Source organism: Natrix helvetica (assembly GCF_964273705.1).
Source record: "Natrix helvetica genome assembly, chromosome: Z".
Lineage (NCBI taxonomy): Eukaryota > Metazoa > Chordata > Lepidosauria > Squamata > Natricidae > Natrix > Natrix helvetica.
Window position 1 is genome coordinate 4,127,124 of NC_138554.1, and position 12,364 is coordinate 4,139,487.

At 43.0% G+C, this 12,364-nt stretch overlaps 1 protein-coding gene across 1 annotated transcript in view; it reads left to right on the top strand.

The window, feature by feature from the left end:
* Positions 1-3,363: 3,363 nt before the first annotated feature.
* The window catches only part of LOC309401953 (protein arginine N-methyltransferase 5), a 37,898-nt gene continuing 28,897 nt past the window's right edge, over positions 3,364-12,364 (top strand). The window contains exons 1-2 of the mRNA XM_081971340.1: positions 3,364-3,566; positions 12,076-12,194. Coding sequence (XP_081827466.1) covers positions 3,418-3,566; positions 12,076-12,194 — 268 coding nt within the window. The 5' untranslated portion in view covers positions 3,364-3,417. The remainder of the gene's footprint in view (positions 3,567-12,075; positions 12,195-12,364) is intronic.

Sequence of the window (12,364 nt, forward strand, 5' to 3'; positions counted from 1 at the left end):
AATCGCTGGAATTAATTTCACGAACTTGGCTAAAAGTGGTTGCTGTTTTCCCCCCCCCCCTCTCTTTTTTTTTTAACAAAAGTGCTAATGAAAAGTTATATCACTTCTTAATGGCGAGACTAAAGTTTCGCAGTGTAAATGGGCTTTTTCTTGGCCAGCAAAAACGTTCATTATTAGAGGAAGAAAGCAAAATCAGCTTTTTCAGCCCTGAAATTTGCAAATGTTTTTTTTTAAAGATCGAATAAGAGTTGGAAGGGACCTTGGAGGTCTTCTAGTCCAACCCCCTGCTCACGCAGGAAACCTTATAGAACAGGGGTGTCAAACTCAATCTCATTGAGGGCAGAGGTGGGTTCCAACCGGTTCGGCCTGGTTCAGCCGAGTAGGTAGGAACTCGGCCGGATACACGCCCCAACTGGTTCTATGGGCAGTGCCATTTGTCTGAAGTGGTGTAGGGTTTCCTGCCTAAGCAGGGGGTTGGACTAGAAGACCTCCACGGTCCCTTCCAACTCTGTGATTCTATTGTATTTGGGGGAAATCCTTCCACGTTTAATTCAAATTTGGGAAAAACTGTGTTCACAATGTTTGCAAAACTAATTGCTGGTTAATTTGTAAAAAGTGCAAATTTATGGAGTTATAGTAATCAAACAATCTCATCTTCTTTTAAGGACCCCCTAATCCCTTGCAGGGTGGAGTCTGTCTGTGCAACTGAATGGAGCTGAATATTTACTGGCCAGATGCCTTTCCTGTTGCCGATGCGGAGTTATATATTCTCTCATGCTCAGAGAGAGATAAATATCTGCCTCTACCTAGGATCAAACTCACAGTTCTCCTGAGTGTAAGGCCAGAGCTCCACCTCTAGGCCACTGCATCACTCCATACCAATCGAACAAATAAGGTTGTAAATCCTTGACTTACAACCATTCCTTTAATGAACATTTGAAGTTACAAGGGCGCTGAAAAAAGAGTTATGACTACTGTTCACACTTAATGACCGCCGCAGCATCCCCATGATCACGTGTTCAAAATTCGGATGCTTGGTAACTGACTCATACTTACGACAATCACAGTGTCCCGGGGTAACGTGTTCTCCTTTTGCAACCTTCTGATAAGCACAATCAACGGGGAAGAGAGATTCACATAACAGCCGTGTGACTAAATGAACAAGAGCTGTGATTCACTTAACAACAGTGGCAAGAAAGGTTGTAAAATGGAACAAAGCTCCCAATAACTGTCTCGCTTAGGAACGGAAATTTTGAGCCCAATTGAGATCTATGCGTATACGATGTTTATTATAGTTTGCTTTCAATATATCCATACACCAAGTTAAATTGTTAAAGAGAAACTCTTAATATAAATTCTGCATCTGTTAACGTTATTTTCTCGCAAAAGGCCGATGTCTCTTTCTTTAAGAATTAGGTAGGTGAAAGTTTAATGGCCTTTATAATATTCTTATGTCCTAATTTGATTTCTTCAGATGCAGCTTTAAAAAAAAAAGCGGACAATCTCTTTAATAAAAGAACTTAATTCATCCATTTTAGCAAAATCTCTCAAGTTCACCAACCATCAACTTCCCTCAAGGAGAGGAGACAAATCTTCCAATTTCTTCGATGTTAAATATTTGTCCCTATGAAATTGCATGTCCAAAAAAAATCGTACGTTCAATCAGAGAGATAGTAAGATGTATACAGAACAACAAAAAGCTACCTCCGAATAAAACAGAAATGAAATATTTGCTACTTTTTGTACAGAATGGTCTAAAATCATTTTATTAGTAGCTATAGATTGTATAGTTCAAAAATATTTTTAAAAATAATACACACACACACACACAAGAGTATTTATATACTGTATGTATGTATTGTAAAAATATTTTTGAACTATACAATCTATAGATACCAATAAAATGATTTTCACACATACACACGTATGTATGTCTGTATGTATGAATGTGTGTGTGTGTATATATATATATATGTTTGTGTGTATATGTGTGCGTGAAAAATAATTTGTGTGTATTTATATGGGTGGTGTGTGTGTATGTGGGTGTGGGGGGTGTATATATGTTTGTGTATGTATGTATGTATGTATGTATGTATGTATGTATGTATGTATTGTGTCACAACCCCTGGTATGCCCAAATATGGGAGGGAGCATACTGCTTCCCTTTTCTGTTTTTCGGCTCACCCTAAGAGCCATCCAGGCAGAAAGCCAATTTTTTTTAATGTTTCCTTTGTTACATTTGTGTTGCACTTGTGCTGATAAATAAATAAAGGGAGACTAGTATAGATCTATTTCAAGCTATTTAGCTCTCATCAGCTAGCCATACCCTTACTGGTTCAATTTCCAGTAAGGGTATGGCTAGCTGATGCGAACTAAATAGCTTGAAATAGATCTATACTAGTCTCCCTTTATTTATTTATCGGCATAAATGCAACATATATCTATATATGTGTGTTACAACCCCTGGTATGTATGTATGTATGTATGTATGTATGTATGTATGTATGTATGTATGTATACATACATACATACATACATTCATATATACATACATATATACACACACACATATATACATACATACATATACATATATAATATTTTTAAATATTTTTGAAGTATTTTATATATATATATATATATATATACACACACACACAATTTTTTCAAGTGTGTGTGTGTCTGTATAAAATCGTATTCAGAACAATAACAACATATATCCATTATTCAGAACAAAGTTAAAATACAAAATAAAAATCCAAGAAGAAAAAAAAAACACAAACCAGCCAAAGCCTTAAAAATACATTTTATTTTTTAATATTTTTAATATAAATTTAGTTTAATAATAATTTTTAAATAAAGAAAAAGAAAAAAAAACTCTCGTCTGAACCGAGCCAGCCAGGAGTCGAACCTAGAATCTTCTGATCCGTAGTCAGACGCGTTATCCATTGCGCCACTGGCCCTCAGACATACCAGCAGCTTTGTCGTATCTCTTTTATATAGGGGGAGCCCTCACTTCTTAGCAATCCCACGGCGTTTGGGTTTTTTTGGCGGTATCCTGATGCATCTTGGGAATTCTAGTTCTATGGAGGGGCGGGGTTAGGGGAGTAATGCACTGTGGTCTACGTAGTCCTTGTAGAAACTCAAAAGCCCTAATTCCCTTAGGGAAAAGCCGGGTCTGTTCTCTTTCCAGAGGCATGACGGGAAATGTCCATTCCCCCCCCCCCCGTCTCAGGTTCCCTCCTCAAGTAAGGGAGCCCCGCCCCTCGACCGCCGCAGCGTGGTTTCTGACTGGCTCCTCTTGGCGCGCGCTGGCTCCACCCCTTCAAAGTCCCGGGAAAGGCGTCTCGTGATTGGCGGAAGGGGGGGAACGGGGCGTGGCTAGCCGGCTCTCGGGATCCCTGTGCGCGGCGTGCCATGGCGGCTTCTACAGCGGCGGTGATGGCGGCGGCGGTCTCGTCCGCGGTGGGGCCCGGAACAGCCGGTGTGGCTCGGGTTTCCTGCGGGAGGGACCTGAGCTGCGTCCCAGAAGTGGCCGGCACCCTGGGGGCGGTTGCTAGACAAGGGTGAGGATAACCACGTGCTCCGCCAGCGACCTTTGACCTGCGCCTCTCGGGCCAGGATGACCTCTGAACTTTACCTGTACTTACGGGGGGGGAGGCGCGGGGGAGGTCACGGTCCGGCGTGAAGGACCGTCATCCCTGCCCCTGGGATGACCTCTGACCCCAGATTGACCTCCCCTATTGGGAATGCGGCTCCCATCATTGCTAGACAGCATGGCGTGATGGGAGTTGTAGTCCACGTGGAAGTGAGACTAATGTCTTTTTTTTTTAAAAAAAAAGGTGGCAAAATGTTTAGCTGAGGTATTCTAATACAGTCAAGTGTGTGTGTGTGTGTGTGTGTTTGTGTGTCTCACAAATGTTCCTCTCAGAGGCTCCCTCTGAAACTGGCGGGAAGCGTTGAGTGGGATGGAGATTAATGGCATTTTTCAGTCTCATTATTAGAACCTGGAAGGAACTGAGATTTGTGGATGTCGGCTGAAATGTAATTAGTTTTTGAAAAATTTTCTATTTATTTACTTACGTATCAAATTTCTACGCTGCTCATCTGACCTGTGACAGTTGCCTGGGAAGGCCAAAATGAGATTCAGAAGAAGTTTGCTAAATTCATCTGTTTATCTATCCCTCTATCCATTCCCCCCTCTTTCTCCCTGCCATATCCGTCTGTCTTCTATCTGTCCATCCATCCATCCATCTCTATCATTTTCTTTTTCTATCTGACTTCCATCATCCTCTATCATTTATCATCTTTCTTTCTTTCTTTCTTTCTTTCTTTCTTTCTTTCTTTCTTTCTTTCTTTCTTTCTTTCTTTCTATCATCTATGTCTATCATTTTTTTCTATCTATCTTCCATCAGCTTCTATCTGTCTCCATCCACCTCTTTATATCTACCTATATCCATCATCATCTATCTATCATCTATCTCTATCATTTTCTTTTTCTTCCATCATCCTCTATCATTTATCGTCTGTCTGTCTCTCTCTCTCTATCTATCATCTATCTATCTATCTATCTATCTATCTATCTATCTATCTATCTATCTATCTATCTATCTATCTATCATCTATCTCCACCTCTTTATATCTATTTATATCCATCATCATCTATCTATCATCTATATCATTTTCTTTTTCTATCTTCTATCATCCTCTATCATTTATCATCTATCTATCTATCATCTATGTCTATCATTTTTTTCTATCTATCTTCCATCATCCTACCTACCTACCTACCTACCTACCTACCTACCTATCTATCTCCATCCACCTCTTTATATCTACCTATATCCATCATCATCTATCTATATCTATCATTTTCTTTTTCTATCTTCCATCATCCTCTATCATTTATCATCTGTGTGTCTGTCTGTGTCTATCTGTCTACCTACCTACCTACCTACCTACCTCCATCTATTTATATCTATATCTATATCCATTGTCATTTATCTTCATCTATCCATCCATTATCTATTTACAGTGGTACCTTGGTTGTCGTTAGTTGCAAAGTCATGTCTGACCCATTGCGACCCTATGGACAGTGTTCCTCCAGGTCTTCCTGTCCTCTGCCATCCTCTGGAGACTATTTAAGCTCACGCCGACAGCTTCAGTGACTCCAGCCAGCCACCTCATGTCCCTTCTTTTGCCCTCAATCTTTCCCAGCATTGGGCTCTTCTCCAGGGAGCCCTTCCTTCTCCTTAGGTGCCAAAGTATTTGAGTTTCATCTTCAGGATCTGGCTTTCTAAAGGGCAGTCAGGGTTGATCTCCTCTAGGATTGAATGGTGGGTTCACCTTGCAGTTCAAGGGACTCGCAGGAGTCTTCTCCAGCACCAGAGTTCAAAGGCCTCCATTCTTTGGCGCTCAGCCTTCCTTATGATCACGTGAAGTGTTAATACCACTTTATAATGCCTTGGTAAGGTCACACTTGGAATACTGCATTCAGTTTTGGTCACCACGATGTAGAAAAGATGTGGAGACTCTAGAAAGAGTGCAGAGAAGAGCAACCAAGAGGATTAGGGGACTGGAGGCTCAAACATAGGAAGAACGGTTGCAGGAACTGGGTATGTCTAGTTTAATGAAAAGAAGGACCAGGAGAAGACGTGATAGCAATGTTCCAATATCTCAGGGGTTGCCCCAAAGAAGAGGGAGTCAAGCTATTCTCCAAAGCATCTGAGGGCAGGACAAGCAGCAATGGGTGGAAACTAATCAAGGAAAGAAGCAACTTAGAACTGAGGAGAAACTTCCTGACAGTTAGAACAATTAATCAGTGGAACAGAAGTTGCCTCCGGAAGTAGTGAATGCCCCAACACTGGAAGTCTTTAAGAAGATGTTGGATAGCCATTTGTCTGAAACGGTATAGGGTTTCCTGCCTAGGCAGGGGGTTGGACTAGAAGACCTCCAAGGTCCCTTCCAACTCTGCTATTGTATTGTATTATGGTCACAACCATCCATTGCAACCTTGACTATTTATACTTTTGTTGGCAGGGTGATGTCTCTGCTTTTTAGGATGCTGTCTAGATTTGCCATAGTTTTCCTCCCCACGAGCAAGCCTCTTTTCATTTCTTGGCTGCAGTCCCCATCTGTGGTGTTCTTGGAGCCCAGGACAATAAAATCTGTCACTCTCTTCATTTCTTCCCCATCTATTTGCCAGGAATTGAGAGGGCCAGATGCCATGATCTTTAGTTGTCTTAATGTTGAGTTTCAAGCCAACTTTTGCACTCTCTCCCTTCACCTGCATCAAGAGGCTCCCTAGCTCCTCTTCACTTTCTGCCCTTAGAGGGGTACCATCTGCCTATCTGAGGGTGTTGGTATTTCTCCTGGCAATCTTAATTCCAACTTTTGATTCATCTACCCCCACATTGCTCTCAATGTGCTCGGCATATAAGTTAAATAGGCAGGTATACGGTAATCTCTATCTCTATCCTTTATCATTGATCTTCATCCATCCATTATCTATTTACAGTGGTACCTTGGTACTCATCATTAATTGGTTCCGGGAAGCGCAATGAGTACAAAAAAGGATGAGTATCATTTTTCCCCCCCATGAAAAATGGCGTAGTGAGCCACAAGGCATCAAGTTCCAGTTTGCTCATTGCCTACGTCCATCCATCCATCCATCCATCCATTCATCCATCCAATCACATGTATTTTAAATAGATTTGCCAGGGAGTCATTTTCTGCTATAATTAACAGAATAACAGAGCTGAGAGGGACCTTGGAGATCTTCTAGTCCAACCCACTGCTCCAGCAGGGCAGTCTGTATACCACTCCAAACAAATGGCTGTCTTAAAAACCTCTTCAAAATGATGGAGCAGCCATAGTTTCTGGTGGCAAGCCATTTCACTGATTAATTGTTCTCACTGTTGGGAAATGTCTCCTTAGTTCCAGGTTGCTTCTCTCCTTGATTAGTTTCCACCCATTGCTTCTTGTCCTGCCCTTCAGGTGCGTTGGAGCATAGCTTGACTTCCTCTTCTTTGGGGCAGCCCCTCAAATATTGGAAGACTGCTGTTACGCCTCCCTTCACTCTTCTGTTCCTTAGGCTAGCCATTCTGTTTGTTCTCAGAGAGTGATTCTGTGTTCGAGAAAAGCGACTTCCACACGTCCATTAATGGCGTCTATTTAGGCTGGTTATCTTTTATTTAGGGAATTCATTTATTTAGAGAATTGATATTGCCGCCTAGGCCCGCATGGCGACTCAAGGCGGCTTGATGTAGGTTTCAGAAATCAATCACGCAGTTTGTGTCCAAAATATCTGTCTGCCTCTCGCAGAGTTTATTTGGCTTTTATAAAGTTTTTACAAGCAAAGCACAGAGCAACAACACATTACAATAACAGGTTCACTCCCCCAAATCTTCCCTAGAGAATCAAGAATGCTCTTCAGGCCAAGGTTAACTCATGCCTTTGCTCTGGTGAATTAATGAGCTAATAGATAACGGCTGTGCATCACCTTTCCTTTATTCCCGCATCTGGTTCTGCTAATTAGGTGAGTTTCTAGGTTTCCAAGATAAACAGCTACTGAGATCATGGTAATTTCTACGCATGCCTTTACATAGCTTTACCTCTCATTCCCACAGCTTACAGACTACAAAAACAATAAAACTAATAATAGAAGAGTCATATAATAAATGAATATGCTAAAACCACCCCCTGTCCTGGCAGCAGCACCTCACGTGAGCCGTTTAATGGGCTTTTCATCCCACTCTGGGTTCTCCCGGGCCGTTGGCTATCTTTTCCCCGGGGGGGGGGGAAGAGTGTTGGGGTGACTGGCCAAAAGAGAAAAACGGTTGATAGCAAAGAATGGAGGCCTTTGAACTCCGGTGCTGGAGAAGACTCCTGCATTGAGTCCCTTGGACTGCAAGGCCATCCAACTGGTCAGTCCTAAAGGAGGTCAACCCTGGCTGCTCTTGAGAAGGCCAGATCCTGAAGAAGAGACTCAAAGACTTTGGCCACCTAAGGAGAAGGAAGAAGGACTCCCTGGAGAAGAGCCTCATGCTGGGAACAATGGAGGGCAAAAGAAGAAGAGGACGACAGAGAAGGATTTGGCAGGATGGAGTCACCGAAGCAGTCGGCGTGAGCTTCAGTGGACTCCATTTAATGTTGAGTGTCAAGCCAACTTTTGCGCTCTCCTCCTTTGCCCGCATCAAGAGGCTCTTTAGTTCCTCTTCACTTTATGCCCTTAGAGTGATATCACCTGCATATCTGAGGTTGTTGATATTTCTCCCGGCAATCTTAATTCTAATTTCTGATTCCCCTGCCCCCCCCCCCCACTCCCTTTCTCACGAGAAGACCTTAATTAAGTGCCACCTTCTATTCAAAACCTTGTTGGGATAAAATGGCCTTTTAGCCATCCAGGTCAGAGCCAGATATAAGGTGGGTCAGGATCTTATGAGTTGTATTAATAAATTAAAAAAATTTATTTATGCTGTAGGGGTCAAAGGCGAATGTTAGGGGTGCATTCACTGACGGATGTGAGTGCGTTGCCCTCGTAGAGTGATTTGAGATCTGTATTTCATGTAGTTCATTGCCAAGAAGGATTTTTGAAAATGAAACCTTCCTTCCCTCCCTGCCTGCCTGCCTGCCTGCCTTCTCTCCTTCCTTTCTGTCTTTCTTCCTTTTTTCTTTCTGTTTTCCTTCCCTTCTTTTTTCCTTCCCCTTTTCTACTTTCTTTCCTCCCTCGCCTTGCTGGCTTGCTCTTTTCTATCTTCTTTCATCTCTCTCTTCTCCCTCCCTCCCTCCCTCTCTCCCTTGTTTCTGTCTTCTTTCTTCTTTGGTCTTCCTTCCATCCTCCCTCAATTCCTTTCTCTATCTTCTTTCCTTCTCTTCTTCCTTCCCTCCCTCCATTCTTTCCTTCTTCTTTCTATCTTTTTTTCTTGCTCATCTCCCTCCCTTCTCTCCTTCCTTTCTATGTTTCTTCCTCTTTTCTTTTTTCCTTCCTTCCTTCCCCTTTTCTTTCCTCTCTCTCCTTCCTCCCTCCCTCCCTCCTTCCTCTTTTCTCATCTCCTCCCTTCTTTCCTTTTTTTTGTCTTCTTTCTTCTTTGATCTTCCTTCCAGGCTCCCTATGTTTTTTTCTCTATCTTTCCTTCTCTCCTTCCTTCCATCCTTCCTCTGTTCCTTTCTCCATCTTCTTTCCTTCCTTCCTTGAGAATATTTGCAGAGAATACCTTGCCCTTTTCTATCTTCTTTCCTCTATCTCAGTGGTTCTCAACCTTCCCAATGCCGTGACCCTTTAATACAGCTCCTCATGTTGTGGTGACCCCCCCAACCATAAAATTGGTGTCTCGGTTCCTAAGACCATCGAAAATATTTGTTTTCCGATGGTCTTAGGCGACCCCTGTGAAAGGGTCGTTCGACCCACTAAGGGGTCCGGACCCACAGGTTGAGAACCACTATCTCTTTCTCCTCTCTCCCTTCTTCCCTTCTTTCTTCCCTCTTTTCTACCTTCTCATCTCCTCCCTTCTTTCCTTCTTTCCCATCTTCTTTCTTCTTTGATCTTCCTTCCCTCCTCCCATCTTCTTTCCTTTCCTTGCTTCCTTCATTCCTCCTTTCCTCCCTCCCTAGCAGGTTGGTTTGCTTGTTCTAGCCCTGGACCAAATTCCATTTTTTGGGGGGGTTCCCGTTGTGTGGGGAGGCCAGTAGTGCCAGTCTCCAACAACTTCTCAAAATAATCTGCCAGCAGGAAATCTTTCCGCTCGCACTTCAGTGGTTGCAGATTCGCTCCAGAGATGCAGCCCGTCGGTTTAGCATTTTACATTCCGTTTGGGATCCTTTTCTCCTTCCAATCTTCGTACTTCCGCAATCTTTCCCGGGCTGCGCATCTCTTTCATCCGTCTGGCCTCCCCCAAATTCTTTTTGGAGTACAACCTCCCAAACGCGTACAAGAAGCATGGTAGCTGTCTCACTGCTGATTCAGCAAAAGCCACATCTTGGGGGTGAGGGGGGGGGCTCTTACAGACCAACGACAAATAAACATTTGAGGATTACAGTCCGTAAATCTTTATCCGAGGCATTTTGGCGGCTTCGTAGAAAAGTAAATCATTCCTGGGAGATAAAACTTGGTCTGGAGGCAGTTTTGAATGTCTCAAGAGCTACCCTTTAAAAAAAAAAAGAGAGAGAGGAAAAAGAAATACCGAAATCATCTCCAAAAATGCTTTGAAGATAAGCCTCGTTGCCCCTGTACAGATAATTTTAAAAACCCAACAACAACGAAGGAGGCACTTGGTGAGCTGTTGGGAGTTACCTATATTTCACTCGGAGAAACCTTCAAAAAAGGATTTATTGGTAAAGGCACATTGTCTGTCGCTTTGATTGGGATTCATGTTATGTCATCTCTGAGTTTTCTCTTTTAACAGTTCCGATCAGCAGAATGAAAAACCTTTAACAGTTCCGATCAGCAGAATGAAAAACCGGCAAACAATTAGCCATTAGAAAGGAGAAAGGGTGGCGGCGAAATTCTTCCCCCAGAAGCCGTGGTGGGGAAATTAACATTTCAATAGCTCAGCAGATCAAATAGCCTGCAGTAGAAGAAATGACCTTACGTAGCAGAAGAAAACCATCAGGGGGGAGAAAAAAAAATAGTGGGTAATGCCACACTTGGAATACGGCATCCAGTTTTGGTCGCCGCGATGTTAAAACGATGCAGAGACCCTAGAAAAGGTGGCAGTGAAGAGCAACCGAGATGTTTTTGGGGGGGACGGGACGGGACTGGAGGCTAAAACATACCATGAGCAGTTGCAGGAACTGGGTATGTCTAGTTTGATGAAAAGAAGGACTAGGGGAGACATGATAGCAGTCTTCCAATATCTCAGGGGTTGCCCCAAAGAAGAGGGAGTCAAACTACCGTATGTTGCAGGCTATAAGATGCACTGGAGTATAAGACTCACCAAGATTTTGAAGAGGTAAATTTAAAACATTTACACACATTAGAATGACTACGGATCTCCGCTCCTTCCGTCAGAAACTTAAAACCCACCTATTCCAGCTAGCCGGCTTGGCCTAATTCCATCTTTCCCACCTCACTTTTATTTCTAAATTTTTAGGATTGGTTTTAGGGTCTGTTTTTAATGTTTTTAATTTTTATAAATTCGTACAGGGGTTGTTTAATTTGACTTTTAGCTATATATATGATTGTTTGCATGTTTTTAAATTTATTCCTGTACACTGCCCTGAGTCCCTCCGGGGAGAGGGGGCGGTCTAGAAATTTAATAAATTATTATTAATTATTTAAAAAAAATGTTTTGCCCTCTGCAGGCCTCGTTTTTTGCAAAAAACGGGGCACGCAGAGAGTTTGAGAGGCCTTCAAAATGCTCCTGGGGACGCCCCCCCCAAAAAACAAGCAAAAAACAGCCCCTTTTGGGGAAAAACCGTCCCATTTTTTGCAAAAAACAAACAAACAGGACATGCATAGGCTTTGGGCGGCTTGTAGATTGTTCCTGGGGGGCTGCGGGGGCAAAAACGAGCAAAAAACGGCCCGTATTTCACTCGGTTTCGCCCTCCCCAGGAGTAATTTGCAGGCCTCTCAAACCCTCTGCATGTCCATTTTTGCGAAGGGTTTTTTTTTCCCGGGGGGCCAAAAATGCTGAATTCAGTGTATAAGACGTACCCTGATTTTCACCGTCTTTTTGGGGGGAGGGGGGGAAAGGTGCGTCTTATACTCCGAAAAATACGGTATTCTCCAAAGCACCTGAAGGCAGGAAAAGAAGCAATGGAGGGAAACTAACCAAGGAGAGAAGCAACCTAGAACTAAGGAGACCGTTAGAACAATTAAGCAGTGGAACAGCTTGCCACCAGAAGTCGTGAGTGCTCCCATCGGTGTAGGTTTTAAAGAAACGGTTGGGCAACTATTGGTCCGTGATGGTACATATATCATATATCATATATTGCAAGTCTCATTAAGCTAAAATCTAGCTGACTTGTTTGAAGTTGAGTCTGGGGTGGAAACGTAGCCAGCCATGTTGTGGTGTTCCAACATCAGGGTCTTCATAGGGCTGTTTTTTCTCCCCCTCCCTCCCACCTGTTCCGTAGATTTGATTTTCTCTGTATGCCGATTTTCCATCCTCGATACAAGAGAGAATTTTTCCAGGATCCGGCTAAACACCGACCAGGACCGCAGACTCGCTCTGACCTATTACTCTCAGGGAGAGGTGAGAATTTCAGAAACTAACTTCCTTCCTTCCTTCCTTCCTTCCTTCCTTCCTTCCCTTCTTTCCTTTCCTTCCTTCCTTCTTTCCTTTCCTTCCTTCCTTCCTTCCTTTTTCCTTCCTTCTCCTCATTCCCATCCCCTTCCTTCCTTCCTTCTCCTCATTCCCATCTC